The sequence below is a fragment of the Theileria parva genome (assembly GCF_000165365.1).
Source record: "Theileria parva strain Muguga chromosome 4 map unlocalized ctg_529, whole genome shotgun sequence".
Classification (NCBI taxonomy): Eukaryota; Apicomplexa; class Aconoidasida; order Piroplasmida; family Theileriidae; genus Theileria; species Theileria parva.
The window spans coordinates 221046-237358 of record NW_876246.1 but is presented as its reverse complement, the minus strand read 5'-3'; the positions used below and the strand labels follow the sequence as shown (position 1 = coordinate 237358).

Genomic DNA, 16313 nt, shown 5'->3' with positions numbered 1-16313 from the left:
GACCATATCACGCACAATTAATAGTAATAATAATATACGAATATATTACGAATTAGTAAGTGATATGTTAAGGATTAGACAAATGGGTGTAGCATTTTTTTGAAATAGTCAACGTCTAAACCATCTTTTCTAAATCCCACGTCATATGGAATTAGTGTCGATGTCTCCTTTGTGACATAATTTGTCATGTCATATAATTCTATCAGCCTAGACAATTGTTCCTTCTGCGTTACAGCAGCACCAATCACTGTGTGATTCGGTAACACAGCAAAGTAATCGAAATTATCAAATTTACTCAGGTCCTACATAATATCACAGTGGTAAGTTGTTACCTTGAGTCTTGATCGTTCTTGTTCGGTGATGAGTTCGTTGTATGTGAAGCTCATTGGGTTGACCATGACATGATCCCAGCCCAATTCTTTATATCTAATGAACTATGCAACCGTTAAATCATACCTTTGAGTATGTTTTTCTATTGTATCAAACTTTTTAAATGATTTAAATTCAGCTCCAAAGTTCTATACGCATTGACAGTGTAATATTTAAACTAATATATTTAATACTTGTTACCTCAAAGAGTTTGGAGTACCATTGACCAAAGGCAGTCCAGCTCCCAATCTGAACAACAAATTCAATAATTGATCATACGTAATCGAGAAAAATGTAAGCCGAGGGTTTGGAGGAAAAGGAGCTCAAAAACTTTATTACCTAATCATTAGTATTGTCGGAGTGTGTTACTTGGTCAGAAGTATCATTTTGTACGTATGTAAGACAAAATTCTGATAAGAATACAGTTGGAAGATGTCTTGAAAGTCCGAATTTTTCAAGTTTATACACCGATTCCAAATCCTCAAAATCCATCGCCACCTAACCCAACATACATAAATACAACAATTAAACACATATATTTAACCTATTAACCATACATCTAAGGTATTAACTATATAGTTAAGATATTAAGTATATAGTTAAGATTAAGTATATAGTTAGGGTATGCTCGAGTGTATTATCCAGGCAAACGAGAACTATAGTAAATGAGTAAGTAGTACCATTGTGTATTTGTTGGATTTGACGAGTCCGTCAACGACTTGGTAATTTAAAAATTCGAACCCGTTAGACTTGGTTAAGAGTTCAGTTTTATATAATAAATGATCTTTAAAATCCAAATCAAAACAGACAACATTCTTGTATTTACTGAGTAGATAGAATGACAGCGTATCGAGACCAGCGCCAAGATTAACAAATTGAACTTCTTGGGGAAACGACTCGACGAAAACTGATAACAAAGTTCTCAGAGCCGTGACACGCATGTAAAACCCTAACCAAGATGATAGTATAAAACTTACACATGTGAAGTGACGGTGACTGGTCAGAAGGAGAAGAGAAATATTTAATAAAATTATCCTCATAATATCCCTTGTCCACAGTACTTCTAAATCAATTATCAGTAAATTAGTTAATGGAAGTTTATTATTTACCGTTTAAAATCGCAAACACAGTGACTTGTCTTAACAACGTCAGAAGGCGAATTCGCCACCATTAATTACTCAAATATCTTAACCCTCAAAATAATAATTTAACATTTAGGAGAAGAATACTGTGGAATATACTGTGGAATATACTTTGAAATAATTAAGTAGGAATATCCCCAGTTTAAGAATATTAAAATAATTTCAAATTTTAAAAAATAAAATTCTTCCTAGCTTTCTCAAATTAACTAAAACTTTATCTTCAAATTTATTCCTCAATTTATATATTTTATAGTCCGGTAACTATTTCCCAGTATTTAGCCTTAGATTACACATATAATTTGTATGTTATGCTGAGACGTTGAATTGGTTGAGAAAGCTGGAGCTAGAATTACTGGAAAAAATCTCGTCTAAATTAGTGTTTCCAAGATCCAAGTGATAGAAACAGTCAAGATCAACTTCAGTATTATAATCATACTCCAATCCATAGGGAATGTCATAATCATTTCTCAATGTGTAATCATAGTTTTCCACGTTAAACAGTGATATCACAGTGGGAATAGTATTTTTATACAGTAGAGTAATATAAATGTGAGAGCATAAGGCGCCTAATTCTCTCATTTTCTCAAACTTTTCCAAACTCTACACATAATAAACTAGGTAAATTAGTACTTTGATTCTCTTTTTTTCTTCTTCTGAGGTGTTTAGATTGTAGAATTCACTGTAACAAACCAACTTCACATTCCAGCGCCTGCTGTACCTACTCATCCAGTGAACTGAGTGATTCATACCTCTGGATTTGTGATTTGATATTTGGATATTCATAAGGTCCAAAAGCTGTAACTCCTGCACACTAAACTATTAACAGTTAAAAAATACTTTAAGAAGTTTAGAGTAAAAGTTGGTAATTTCTGTGGGTAACGAGACCTAAATAATAAATTAAGTTTGAGTAGTTACAAATTCTGAAACTACAATCACAGAATCAGCACTAGAAAATGAATACAACCGTTCAATCACCTACACAATGTGGATGTGTAATGAGAAAAATACCTCATTGACAAATTCTGATTTGACATACATAAAGACAAACTCAGCGAAATACAACGTCGGGAACCTGACACACATTAGTTCTAAAGTTGTTACTCTGAAGATAGGCCAGCCTCAATAAGATTGTTAAACCCTGTGGGATCAGCCAAGTCATATGGTACCTAATGAACTATTATTCTGTGTGAGTTACAATTTTGTATCGTTCTGACATAACAAAGTTGTCAACCATCTTGAGATCAGGTAACAGTGTTCTGAATATGTCATTCCCTGCTATAATATTGGATTTGGTCCTCATTTGATCGGGGAAATCCGTGTCAAAACACACGACATTCTCATAATTCTTCAGGGCGTAGAATGAAATAGTATCAAATCCAACACCAAGATTTACTAGTTGCACTCTTTCCCTAGGGAACTGAGACACGAATTTGTCCAAAACTAGACGTAACGAATTTGTACGAATGGTATGTACTAAGAGTAAAATTAACACTAGAAATACTAACAAATGTTCATGAGAGGAGAATGATTAGTGGTTTCGACAAATGCGTCAATGAATTCATCTTCGTAGTAGCCACGCTTCACAGCTACGCTACACCAATTATTAATAGTTTAAAACGTACGCCTTAAAACTTGATGTTAAATCTGATGTTTTCTTAACCAAGCCCGAATCCATAGGAATTAAACTTTAAAAATTAAAACTAAGTCTCACAGAATATAATAATTTAAATAATGTAAAAAACATGTTGAAATGAGAATTTTTGGAAATTTTGGATTTTTCCAAATTCTTCCAAATTTTTCTAAACCGAGTTCTAGCGGGTAATGTGTAAAACAATATAACGCAATAATAAAATAATAAAATAATTGTAAAAATGATATGAAATATTTTTAAAGAGTTTATGAAGATTATTTAACATTTTAATTTATTGTGGAATTATGTGTAGGACTGTTGCCCGGACGTTTCCCTTAGTTTACATATGAATTCCCAGGATTCTTTGAAATTCTTAATAGCCAAGCCTAGCATTAAGTGGCCGCAAATGACTCCAAGTTCTTCCACCTCATTAAAACTCTCAAGCCCCTAAACAAACTAATAATTAAATTATTTTACTTTGATTCTGTGCTTATCTTGCGGATCCAGGAGTGACCACATTGTGTTCATATTTACCGAAACCACCTCGTCCCAACCCAAATCCAAATATCTACAACATACTCCATACAGTACTGTAGTACATACAGTACTATACTCCATAGACTACTATAGTACATAAAGTACTGTAGTACAGTGGTAATATGCTGAATAAACCGGGTAATGAGTACCTTTGATTATGTTCTTCTATTGAATATTTCACGCCGGTAAGTTCAATGTTATTTTCCTAGAAATAATTAACTTTATAGAGAATACTTTAAAAGTTTGAATGGTTAATTGACCAAATTTATCATTAGGATTTGTCTAAACAATGATAATCAGTGTTAAGATACGAATTCCCAGTAAATGAGACAAGAAGTAGAGAATTCTGATAATTTCCGGAGTACCTATGGGCAAATAGAACTAAGTTAAAGAGTACTGGATCAACTTTATTTGTGTCAATATACATGAAAACTGCTTCAGCCAAATATACCGTAGGTAGCCTATGACACACTGTGTTATATGGTTGTTACTCTGGAGATAAACCGGCGCTGATTAAGTTGTCAAATCCGTTTATATCAGTTAAATCAAATGTTGCCTAATGAAATTATTAGTCAATTTTGAGAGAGTTGGTTACGGTTTTGTATTTAGTTGAATTGATGAATCCGTTTACCAGCTTTAGATCTGGTAGCAATCTTCTAAATATGTCATTTTCGGCTATAATCCTGGATTTACTCTTCATTTGATCGGGGAAATCAGTGTCAAAACACACAACATTGTTGTATTTACGGATTAACCAAAATGACGTGGTATCAAATCCACTGCCGAGATTAACAAATTGTACTGTTTCTCCTGGGAATAACTGAATAAATCGGTCCAAAGCCATTCTTATACTCTTTACTCTTATTGTATATACTACAAGTATTATATTAATGGTATGGAATTTACTGAGGGAAGTGATTGTGATTTGTGGTTTAGGGTCAGAAAAATGATTAATAAATTCGTCTTCATAATATCTCACACTCACAGCATTACTAAATTATTCAATTTCATCAAGTTTAATTATTACTATGAGGAAATGGAGTAGATAATGGGTAAATTTGTAGGAAGGATACCGTTTGTGTAGTATAGCACTTTGAGCTGACTTTTGTACATATTCCTCAGCCTCTGTAAATCTTACCATTCCCAAAATTTTATATATTTTATATATTTTACAAATTTTACAAATTTTACAAATTTTACAAATTTTATAAAAATTATAAATTGTTAAAATTATAAATTAAGATTGTAAAATTGTGTAGTTTATTCCTCTTCTTCGGATTCTTCAGATTCTGTAAAATTAACCATTATCCACGGGGAATTGACAAAGCAATAAATAATTAACTAAGTAGTAAATAATTAACTCAGTAGTAAATAATTAACTCAGTAGTAAATAATTAACTCAGTAGTAAATAATTAACTCAGTAGTGAAAAAGTGAGTAAGTAGTAAACTGAGTAGTTTTGAGCAAGCACCGTAACGGGGTACCGTCTTGAAAGTCTTCATCTTCTTCGTCGTCCTCTTCTTCCTCTTGATCCTCCTGTTCGTTGTAACTTGTGTTGTCAACGTGCTCCGTCTCCTCACTCGTCTTCACCCTTATGTCCTTACTCAGCAAATACTCATTCAAATACTACACAATTATCAATACCATTTAACCACATTACCTAACTATATACTCAATAATTAACTATATACCAATAATTAACTATATACCAATAATTAACTATATACCAATAATTAACTATATACCAATAATTAACTATATACCAATAATTAACTATATACCAATAATTAACTATATACTAATAATTAACTATATACTAATAATTAACTGTAGAAAACTAGGTGGAAGAATACTTTGAATTCGGTTTTATCGATGTTGGTGAATTCGTATTCGATATTGCCTCGCATGGAGACGAGGATGGCGAAGAAACGGTTCTGTGTCGTCGCACCCGTCCTGCTAAACTCAACACTCACAATGTCCTCAAATCTACTCACACAATTGTATTATTATTGTGTTACCTGATGAAAATGACGGGTTTGACGATGAATAACAGGGAACGGTTCAACGGAAATAAATGACCACTCGTCGCCTTATACGTACACGATATCGCCTACACACATTATTATACTATAATACCAAGCATATTATACTATAGTATAGTATATAGTATAGTGGAGTATATAGCTGAGGTTAGGTGGTGATAGTGGGTATACTGAATCTCCTTTTTCGGATTTGAAATCTCCGGGAACGACGATGGAGCGGTTAACTAAAGATCCAAATAACCTTGAGACGACGTTATACGTCTTGCCTAAGGAATTATTCAGTTGTGTTGAGTGTACCTTCGAGGACTTTATCGAGTTTGTATTGCTTGAGGTCTTGTTCTTGGAGGTTTAGGTCGACTTTAGTCTCATGGTCACTTTCAAATTGCATTACTATGTAGGCGTAACGAGTCTGACCCTGTCTCATCGATTGGGATAATCCTACAACAAAGTAATCAATAGCTAATACTATAGTATGAGGAGTAACTAGGGAATAGTGCCCCGCAGGGAGAAATGAGAACCCCCGAGTCTAAAGAGTCCCATCGAGTGATATAACTCTGTAGAAACATAACTAAGTAATGAACAAGTGAGTTGGTACAAGCACCGTAACGGACCTAGAATAAAATTGATGTATGGGCTGTTGGGTTTTGGTAGGAGGAACATTCGGATAATATTAGTGAATAAAAGGGTGTAATCGTAGCTTTTGCCATGGAGTTTAATACTTCTTTTGGTGAACTCAATTTCATAACGACCCCTGGGCACTATTAATGGTATGTCCATCAATAACGCTATCTTCTCACTCTTCATCTCATCCAAACCACTCTTCACCAAAAACGTCTAAACACATAATTAACACTGTTAATTATTATTTAGTCATAATTCACAAATTTTAATTGTAAAAAATGGGATTTTGGAAATAAATGCAAAAGTTGATCGGGCTACGAATTATCGAGGAAATTTTCCTCCCATTCTTGCTGCTTCAACCACTTATTTATGAAAAAATAATTGTAAATAGTAAAATAAATACCAACAGGTTGCAAAATAGAATAGTAACTGGGGTAAGGTAAATAAAGGATAGTTAGGAGCCCTGGGCCAAAAAGAGTCCCATCGGGGTAGCTAACTCAGTAGAAAAATAACTAACTAATAAATAACTGGTGCCGTTAGACCAGACACCGTAACGCACTTGTTTAAGATCTTCGAGTTGAATTTCATTATCTTCGGGATCGAGTTTATTTGGAAGGCAGAACCTGATTTCAACAAGTTCATCAGAATTATTAAGCGTGTTAACATTCTTGAGCTCAATGGCAAGATCAGTTTTTGAAGGAATTGTGGCCTGAATTATTGATTGGGCATCAATGTCAAGGCCAGAATTATTATTAATTCTGAGTCTGAACGTGGTGTTGTCAAATTCATAAGTCCCCCAATGCCAACCAGTACAAGAAACCTCATCCTTCTCACAAGACATCTTATAATTCTCCTCAAAATGCTTACTCAAATCCAGCACATTCTACAACACCATTAATCATACAAGGTAAATAATTTAAATTTGTTGACTCGTGATATTGTATATTGTTTGAGACTTTTTCAGTGAATCCGTCGAATCTTAAGACTTTAAATTGCTTTGACTCATTCAACTCAATTCTCAATTGGTACAAATCTACAACATTTTTCACTCAATTAAACAATTTAATTTAAATAATTTAGGTAAAAGAGGTTGAATAGGTTGAATAAATTGGGTAAAATAGGTTGAATAATTGTGTAGGAGAGGACTGGAGTTGGTTTTAACGAAGGTGATTGAGGAGACGTCGGATGACCTGTGTTGTAATACTTCGCCGGTTCTTTTATTCTTCCATCCAAATAACTCATTCGATACCTTAAACGCACCCTAAAACAAATTTTTCATTAAACTTTCAATAATTAAATTTTTTAAATTTTTAAAATTATGATAAAATTATGATAAAATTGTGTAAAACAATAAATTTTTTGTAAAAAATAATAAATTTTTTGTAAGATTGTGTAAGATTGGATACGAAATCAGGAACGTCAGGTCCTTTGATATTACCGAAAGAGGAAACCGTGCCAAGTGAAGTCATTTAATTATAAATTTATTATAATTAAATTCCAAATAATATTTAATGAAAATTATTATTAAGAATCACACCACATACACAATCTAACACAACTTAAAGAATCTGACACAACTTAAAGAATCTAACACAACTTAAAGAATCTAACACATCATACACAATTCTCAACACTGTGAACAGGGTTAACACATTAATATTAATATATAAAATAATACAATTTTTCACCTTGGTACTGTAGTATTATACAGTAAAGAGTGGTACATATAGTGAGGATCAAGCGTAAATATGCCCGTATAACTGGAATTTGTGAGATAATTTAGTGTTTAAACGTATATTGAGTAAAAGTAATCAATGATATTAAAGTGTAAAACATAGACAAATTGGAAAATTGTTGTTCAGGCCAGTGTGAGACCAGTAAAACAGTACATAAGTTTTGATGAGACTTTGAAGTTTCAGAAAAAACTCCTCAACAAAACCTTTGGAGCACTATTTCCTCTTTCTTTACCATAAAAACAGCCTTATTTGACTGAAAATTGTAAAAGAGCCAGACTGAAAGGTGTTCTCCATATTCTTTAAGGACATAAACCTCACCTCTGTAACTAACACTAACAACGTCACCAAGAGGTAGAATACAGAACGAATCTCTGAAATAAAGCTTCAGATCCATTGGTGATAGTGGTTCTGAGTTCCTTCTAATGACCTTCAAATCTCTGGTGTCCAACATGTAGCCAGATTTATCGATCCAATAATCAGAATTTGATGACTTGTGGTAAAGTTTAGTTATGTTATCGTTATCAACAGTTACCAACCACTCTTCATTTTCATCAAAATAATGATAAACTTCTTTAATACATTCTTCACCTACCTCGTGTTCCCAGATTACCCTAGGGTTCTCCAAAATTTGATTAAATAATGTATTTTCCGGTGCCTCGTAGAACCTGGAATTTGGGTATGATTTACAACTACATTCATTGGATGCTGGTTTTTTAATATCCAGTGCCATAAATCTAATCCCTGAATCATTTGGAGTATGTTCCTGTTTGGCTTTACTTTCAAGAACCGTTTTTACTAGTTCACAGGGTCGATCAGGTATACTTGAATCCATATTGACCAAAAGTCCCTCACAAAAATCTAAAATTTCTTTTTTCTGCATCTTATGATCTTGTCCCTTGGGATTTTGTTTTGCTTCTATATATGTTTTGCTCAAATGTGATGACAAATCGTCAGTTTTATTCAAAACATAATTTTGTTCATCAGAAATACTCGGAATTAAACTTTGTACATCAGATGTTTCACTTTCTCCAATTTCTACATGAGAAATGGGCGTGAGTACACTTTGTGCATCAGATGTTTCACTTTCTCCAATTTCTACATGAGAAATGGGCGTGAGTACACTTTGTGCATCAGATGTTTGATTTTTCAAACCCAACTCAACTGATAGGCTATACAAAGAGAGCAAACGTGAATGGTATTTAAGCTCCTCTGTTAATAAATTAAGTGACAGAGATTCAAGTATTACACTTGTCTCGTTTTCATCAAAAATGTTGTTCCCTTTGTAAATTACTTTATCTGTCAAAAATGGAAACCATACGTTGAGACAGCATCCTTCGAACTGTTTAATGAATTCCCTGTATCCTGCTACTTCACCGTTCTTCTTAACCACTTGTAAATGATTAAAATTAATGTAATCGTTTGGAACTTCTTCAAAGTTAGATTTCTCATTTGCTTTTTTTAGAACTTTTAGTGAGCTATCTCTTCTTAACATTGCTATGAAACGGTTTTCAACATTTTTATAAAGTAAAACATGTGTTAAGTAATTATCAGGGTCAATTTCATTACAAATCCGTTCATGTCCATCAAATAACTTAATAATTCCGTAACCTATTTTGGCCTCCAGAGATTTGTAATTATTGCCAACTACCACATCAATTTTGTCAGTTGATTCACGCTGTTGAAAATTAGCGTTAATTAACTGAACATTTTGTGAACTGTTGACTCCTGTGTGCTCACTTAGTACACTGGGTCCAGTAGGTCCAGTACCTATGATTGATACAAAGTAGTCCAGAACATGGGCAGGAATTTTAGCAGTTACATTGGGATCCCCTTTAAGCCTTTCAATTTCTATCCTTGTGGCTTCATTCATAAGCTTCTCAATGCAACTTCTTACCTTTGGATTTTTCGAGTTACGGGACTCTTGTAAGTCAGTTTCGTCAACGTGGATGATTTCCATTTTTGAATTATGGTTTTCAGCTGGTAAAATATGTTTTCCTGTTATTTTCTAGTTGTTTCTAGTTGTTGCTTGTCGAATGTAGTAAATTTTATTAAATATCTGTTGGGCGAGACCCTGTAATGTGTAGTTCTTCCCCCATCATAGCGGGTAGGTAAACGGCACCTAGGGGCATCACACGCATTAATTCCAATAAAAATGAAAATTTGACCATGCATTTACATATACAAGTAGTATTAGATGTATATAATGAGTATTGAAAGGATTAAATTTGATTGATTAGCCGTTGGTGGTTGAGCAACTACTTTGGTCAATCGATACTATATAGTAAATTTAAAGTATATATAAATTAGATTCCATAAAGTATAAAGTGTAGTTAAATTAGCAAGTTATTGTTATGCTAGAGCTGTTACTCATTGGTCAACTTCATCATTGGTATCAGTCTCAAAATTGTGTAAATATCAGTCAGTTATTGAGGTTACACGTAGCTTTAGAATAATAGTCCCTGGAATAATTTTACATGTTTATAATAGTTTATTGGAATATTTTTATCTTCATTGGATCCTAGTACCTCTTTTCTCATGATTCCTAAAATCCCATAATATATTTTATTCTAACCGATTTCCTGATAATTTCTCATTTACAGGTAGATAACAGTAGATAATAGTGTGTAGAGTGCAGTTAACGAATATTATTATAGTTATAGTACTAGTAAAGTAGGTCCCATAGGCGTATGTAATCGAGCATTTCATAATCAATAACAAACTTTTTTTCTTAAATTTAAGTAATTTATGTCTAAAATGATAATAGAAATGATTTAAAATTATTGAATTTAATTTTCACAATAGTTGAAAAAATTGTATTTTTTTCGGGACCTAAATGCCACTTTTGGGTTCTGATCAAAATTTTACAAATTTTCAAAGAATTTGTTTTTCAAAATTTTACACCTTTTCAACAGATTTGACATTTTTAAATATATAAAAATTATAATTAAAAAAATAAATATATACATAGAATAATTAGTATTATAGTATGTGTTTTACGTTGTTCCGGATAGTATATAATTGGGCGACCACTGAGTATATAGTTCAAGCCAATGAATTCTTGTATAGCTACCAAGAACTCCAAAATCAAGCAATAATTAGCCCGGATAATCCAATCCCGGGGGACCTCACCCGAACTATTACTTAACTATAGTATACTTAATACTTAAAAATATCTTTAATACTAAGAATAAACATTTATTTTACTTGATTAGGATATTATCCTGGGACAATACACTATGAACACAGTTAAAATCCAAATACTAGAAATTTACTATTCCTTTAATGGTGGAGTGGAGTACACCTATTTACTATGACCAAGAGGTACTGGGTTCGAAACCTCGTCCTGAAATATACTGTAATACTATTAAAATATACTGTAATACTATTAAAATATACTGTAATACTATTAAAATGTACTGTAATACTGTTAAAATATACTGTAATACTGTTAAAATATACTGTAATACTGTTAAAATATACTGTAATACTGTTAAAATATACTGTAATACTGTTAAAATGTACTGTAATAAAGTAGATAAAGTATGTTCAAATCAAACAGGAAATCCTCCTCCTACAGTTACCTGTTACAATAGTGACTCTACTACTGTGTTACTAGTTTCGGTCGTGGTGTATTCTAATTTTACTCCTTTAATAATATAGTATCGGTTCTACTGTACTAGGTACTCTAGGTATATAACTATGGAGATAGATGCCCTGGGATTGAACTATCCAGGCAAAGTTAATCATATTTATGTTATATATTAATCCTGTATTGTTATTTTTAACTTTCAAAATATTACAATAGTAACTCAGATCCTAGCACTCAGATCTACTTATCCCATTTCCCTTATTTAGATCTTGATATTCTTAATTCACTTTATTTTATTTAGAATTTTTATCAATTATAAAAATTTTAAATATATTTAAAAATGGCTACTATTCCTGATGTCACCGTTAAGTCCAATCTCGGTACACAGGCTTCAATTCACACAGTTTTCTCAAATACTGAGAAAGTTGAATCTCCTGAATCAGCTTCTAAAAGCTTAGACTCTGATGTAGTCTCTTCTATTTCAAATTCTATTGAATCAAAACTTTCAATCTCTTATAATCCACAAACTCAGGATCAACAGAAAGTGACTAGCACTTCTGTTACTCCTACCATCTTCACTCCCGAGGATGAAAAGGAATTAAGATCTCAACTTAACTCTCTCTATCGTTTGTTGCTTAAGAGGAATTATAATAAACCGTTTCTACCTGATGACCCTAGTTTTCACCCCGTCAATGATCCCATCTACGGTGCTCAAAACCCCTCAATTAGCGGCAATTTATTATATTTGTATGACGCTATTATTAGAAAAAGAGTCGAACGTCTCATCGTTGACATACAACAAAGATCTTTTACACTTGATCACAAACCGTTATTAATACACGAGGTGAAAAAGGCTCCAGGGCATCTAATTTCCCAGGAGGAAAAGGATTTGTTGACAAAATTCATCAAAAATAAGCCTCGTCCAATAGGTTATCCGGAACCAACTGTCGACGTAAGAAAACAAGCTTATCACTTTATCGTCCACTACTTAAATGAAAAATTAATAACCTTTTCAAAAGCTAATAATGATCTTAAGGATGAGGAGTTTGAGTTATTTAGCAGATTAGTGACTGAAGGAGAAAACTTGCAGATAGAGAAAAAAATATATCAGTTTGTCTTGGCAAGTATAGACAAGAATTTTCGAATTTATTTTGCCGGTATATTTAGAAAACATTTTAGTGGCGTTAACTATGCTGACCTTCTCGAACATATTAAAAATAGGCTGAATGAAATGTACTCAGTTGACTTGGAACAAGAAACTAACACCAATGGTCAATCTATGCACAATCGTATTACGTCTAAAATTCCAACTTCTAAAAAGCCACAAACTACTCACTCGGTGATAAATACTCCTGTTAACTACAGTCCCGAGGAACTAGAGCTAAGAGCTAAACTAGACTCTGTGTATCACTTAGTGTTTAAGAAGTTTTACAATAAAGGATTAGTGAAAAAATACTTTACTTTCCCGCCTAATTTTGATGATTCTGTGTGTAGTATTCGGGATTTATTTATTACAAATGCTATACTAAATTATGTCGATGGATATGCTGAATCTACCGCAATTTGGGTATTGTATAACATAGCCAAAAACTGTATGCCTATCTGGGCTAGGGCAACATATGTAGAGAAGCTTAAAAGTGCCCCTGAGGATCTAATTGATCAGAAGGAGAAGGATTTACTAGTAAGGATCACTACTCAACCGTTTTATAATTTCGAGGCTCAGGCGTTGGCATACAAAATCAAAGCCAAAATTAAAGATATGATGATTAATTATTTAAAGGAACCCATTTTAGCCTTTTCAAGAGAATTTAACCTTAAAAAGGGGAAAGAGTTTGAGTTTTTCAATAATTTAATCACTCAAGAAGACAATTGCAAGCCTGAGGATACGATATACCGCGCGATTTTAGGGATAGCGGACAAGAAAGTACTAGGAACCAGTGAAGATGTTAAGATATTACAGTAACCATTCTAAAGCTATGTGTAATCTCAGATATGAACTAACATTGAAGATGCTTATAAGTAAATAACACTAATTTATGTATAGTTTGGTATATTTTTGTATAAAATGCGTGTTTGACCACTGACGGCCATTGTGATAAATTGAGTGTTTTTACTACTAATTACATAAATTTAAGACTAATAGTTACGTAAATATATACTCATTTTCATTTTTGACAATTTATGTGTGTAAAATGTTAGATGAGATGTATGTAAAATGTTAGATGAGATGTATTGAAAGCTGGTATCAGATCTGTTTAATTCATCAAAAAAAAAACTCCATCGTAGATTACATAATTTAATTTATAAATAACACTAAAAATCAACACTCTTAAATCTTTGATTTTAGGTTCATAACATGGAAATTTCTCAAACTTACCAACAGCAAACTGAACATCAAGATGAACAACTGGAAACTTACCAAGATCAAACTGAACATCAAGATGACCAATTTGAATCTGAAGAACAAAAGGTTGAAGGACATTTACGAAGACTTCTTTCTTCTAATGATCCGGATGTCAAAAATATCTTAAAAAGGCTTATAAAAGTGGTTAATATGAAAAGATTTAAAATTTTCAGGGATGATCCCGGTAGATCTGACATGATGTCTGATATTGCTATATATTATCTATTCACAATCAGTCGCGGCAATAGAAATAAAAGACATAGTAAAAGTGAAGAAAGGATATGCCCGAGAGGATATAAATTAATAACACTTGACATTCATCAGAAAGTGTCATCAAATTTAGTTGAAGTTGTATGTGGAAATGATTACACATACATGAGGGGAAAAGAGCTAATCCGTTTTAATAGTCTGGTAAACGTGACTGAAGTGGTATGGACCGGAAACGAGGATTATTTTGCAAGTCATGTCCTAGTCTATTCTAAAGGTAAAAAGAGTTTTATAGCTTTAGTACTGAATAAACGGAAAGTGCTATTTCTAGAGAGAAAAAACTGGGACGGGAAATGGAAAGAAATGCCAACGATGTTTGACATTAACGATTTACGCGCGTTTAGTGACGATTTTGGTGTATATCAGGATTTTTACCGTGATGTGGACTCGGATTTACGGTTTTACTATGATATGCGCAGGTATTACAATTATTACTCGGAGATTGAGTTTTATGACCATTTTCTCATTATTTTATACCCGTTTGTGGTAGAAAAGGTCAAGTACAAGGACAGAATAATTTTTGAACAAAATGACTCAAGTGGAATTCTATTATGTTTATCAGTTGATCTCTTTACACTTGAGATAAAACCTCAGTTATTCAAGAATATTTTAAAGTCTATTCCAGTAAATTGTGATTTTGGATACCATCTGACTCCGGAACAGAGAGAAGGTGAGAAGGCTATAAATTATAAAGAAAGAGCTGCAACAGCTTTGGATAATTATTTTAATAGTTTTCGAATAATTACGGTGAGTGAACGCAGTAAACTTAGAGCTATAAATTTTGTTTTATCAAGAATTGTATTTGTGGGTAGATGTTTCGGTAGCTCCTTCTGCGAATCAATAAAACATGTCCTGGATCGTAAGTTTAGTATAGATTATAACGATCAATTACTGTTTGAGAATATACAAGTGGACCTTGGGACAAATAAATACGGGAATCCAGACTGCGGAAATAGCGAAAATTGTAAATCTTACAAAGCGAATAATTGGGAACTTATTAATAAAATAGTTGAAGGAGATAAGTTAATTTGGTGTAAAAAGAGAAATGGACTTTTCGCAAAACAAGTCCATTACTATATTGACGATGACAAGTGGTTAATAATTGTCCTGGAAAACAACACATTTAAATTCCTTTACAGGGCGTCAAATTCTGATGTCTGGGTTGATAAATCAACAGAAATGTTCAATACTGAAGATCTAAAGGTCATTAGAAAAAACTCATTAAGACTCTCGAGGATTGAGTTGAAGTTTAATTTTACAGAGTCATTTTGTATGATTAATCTTGGTGACGCTGTTACTGTTAGTTATAAGGATTTCTCTCATAATTTTGAGGACTGTGGAGAAGATGTTTCAGTCTGGTTCATTTACGACGTAAAGACAAATAAATCAGAATTAGTAACATGCCCTTTAAAATATGACATGGAACTCACAGAACTCAATTAAAAGTGTTAAATTACTAACAGTAGAATTAGTTCCAGGTATCAAGTTAGCTAAAGTGTTCAAATGATTTACACACCGTAAAAAAGATTTTTAAATTTTAAAGGCTAACAAGTTATATTTAACACTTTTACTACTAAATTTACGTTTACACATTAGTTATGTCACCCCTGGGTTGATTATCCAGGCCTTGTCAAGTACATTCTATAATTCAGTGTACACAGATAATTTCGAGTTAATTATAATTTTCTGATGCTAAGAGAGGTTAATTCTGTTGATTTTGTGGAAATTTCGAGTTTTTAAAATTTTCGAATTTTGGTCTGAAATGGCCCGGACCAAAAAGTGACATTTAGGTTCCGAAAATATAAATTTTTTTCGACTATTGAGAAAATTAAATTAAACAATTTTAACATATTTAGCACATCGTTTTAGTTATCTAAATGCTTTTATTTAGGTCTAAAATGCTGTTATTGAGTGTTTAATTTTGGGTAATAGTAGGTACCTGGGTACTGTACCATGGTAATTTTAACCACTATTACC

At 32.6% G+C, this 16313-nt stretch overlaps 8 protein-coding genes across 8 annotated transcripts; 2 read left to right on the top strand and 6 right to left on the bottom strand.

Moving 5' to 3' along the window:
* Window positions 1-74: 74 nt before the first annotated feature.
* Window positions 75-1579, bottom strand: Lcmt2 (Leucine carboxyl methyltransferase family protein; the record flags this gene model as incomplete). Its single annotated transcript, XM_061305917.1, has 9 exons — window positions 1479-1579; window positions 1347-1432; window positions 1050-1318; window positions 739-867; window positions 649-708; window positions 571-618; window positions 457-518; window positions 333-426; window positions 75-302 (listed from the first exon to the last, which is right to left on the bottom strand). Exons 1-9 carry the CDS (start codon window positions 1538-1540, stop codon window positions 75-77), a joined length of 1038 nt encoding a protein of 345 aa, XP_061161085.1. The 5' UTR covers window positions 1541-1579.
* A 238-nt stretch (window positions 1580-1817) lies between these two features.
* On the bottom strand, window positions 1818-3293 carry Lcmt2 (Leucine carboxyl methyltransferase family protein; the record flags this gene model as incomplete). The annotated part of the gene is made up of 10 exons (XM_061306116.1): window positions 3134-3293; window positions 3017-3102; window positions 2707-2984; window positions 2613-2677; window positions 2520-2583; window positions 2427-2486; window positions 2349-2396; window positions 2261-2322; window positions 2142-2229; window positions 1818-2111 (listed from the first exon to the last, which is right to left on the bottom strand). Exons 1-10 carry the CDS (start codon window positions 3184-3186, stop codon window positions 1818-1820), a joined length of 1098 nt encoding a protein of 365 aa, XP_061161826.1. The 5' UTR covers window positions 3187-3293.
* A 151-nt stretch (window positions 3294-3444) lies between these two features.
* On the bottom strand, window positions 3445-4819 carry LCMT1 (Leucine carboxyl methyltransferase family protein; the record flags this gene model as incomplete). Its single annotated transcript, XM_061306171.1, has 10 exons — window positions 3445-3588; window positions 3619-3709; window positions 3828-3883; window positions 3913-3960; window positions 3990-4043; window positions 4076-4139; window positions 4170-4234; window positions 4274-4551; window positions 4585-4670; window positions 4752-4819. 10 exons carry the CDS (start codon window positions 4817-4819, stop codon window positions 3445-3447), a joined length of 954 nt encoding a protein of 317 aa, XP_061161825.1.
* Window positions 4820-4938: 119 nt separating this feature from the next.
* On the bottom strand, window positions 4939-7843 carry SSRP1 (Structure-specific recognition protein (SSRP1) family protein; the record flags this gene model as incomplete). Its single annotated transcript, XM_061305916.1, has 11 exons — window positions 7747-7843; window positions 7487-7601; window positions 7297-7373; window positions 6900-7223; window positions 6331-6553; window positions 6017-6157; window positions 5891-5985; window positions 5696-5787; window positions 5531-5663; window positions 5162-5303; window positions 4939-4967 (listed from the first exon to the last, which is right to left on the bottom strand). Exons 1-11 carry the CDS (start codon window positions 7807-7809, stop codon window positions 4939-4941), a joined length of 1434 nt encoding a protein of 477 aa, XP_061161084.1. The 5' UTR covers window positions 7810-7843.
* Window positions 7844-8142: 299 nt separating this feature from the next.
* Window positions 8143-10145, bottom strand: TpMuguga_04g00128 (uncharacterized protein). Its single transcript, XM_758670.2, has one exon. It carries the CDS (start codon window positions 10031-10033, stop codon window positions 8270-8272), a length of 1764 nt encoding a protein of 587 aa, XP_763763.1. The 5' UTR covers window positions 10034-10145; the 3' UTR covers window positions 8143-8269.
* Window positions 10146-10418: 273 nt separating this feature from the next.
* TpMuguga_04g02480 (putative integral membrane protein) lies at window positions 10419-11328 on the bottom strand. The gene is made up of 3 exons (XM_061306181.1): window positions 11074-11328; window positions 10649-10977; window positions 10419-10618 (listed from the first exon to the last, which is right to left on the bottom strand). The coding sequence occupies exons 2-3, from the start codon at window positions 10780-10782 to the stop codon at window positions 10585-10587; spliced, it is 168 nt and encodes a 55-aa protein (XP_061161824.1). The 5' UTR covers window positions 10783-10977; window positions 11074-11328; the 3' UTR covers window positions 10419-10584.
* A 478-nt stretch (window positions 11329-11806) lies between these two features.
* Window positions 11807-13797, top strand: TpMuguga_04g00127 (uncharacterized protein; the record flags this gene model as incomplete). Its single annotated transcript, XM_758669.2, has 1 exon — window positions 12006-13628. One exon carries the CDS (start codon window positions 12006-12008, stop codon window positions 13626-13628), a length of 1623 nt encoding a protein of 540 aa, XP_763762.1.
* A 90-nt stretch (window positions 13798-13887) lies between these two features.
* Window positions 13888-15779, top strand: TpMuguga_04g00126 (uncharacterized protein; the record flags this gene model as incomplete). Its single annotated transcript, XM_758668.1, has 2 exons — window positions 13888-13947; window positions 14013-15779. The coding sequence occupies 2 exons, from the start codon at window positions 13888-13890 to the stop codon at window positions 15777-15779; spliced, it is 1827 nt and encodes a 608-aa protein (XP_763761.1).
* Window positions 15780-16313: the final 534 nt, after the last annotated feature.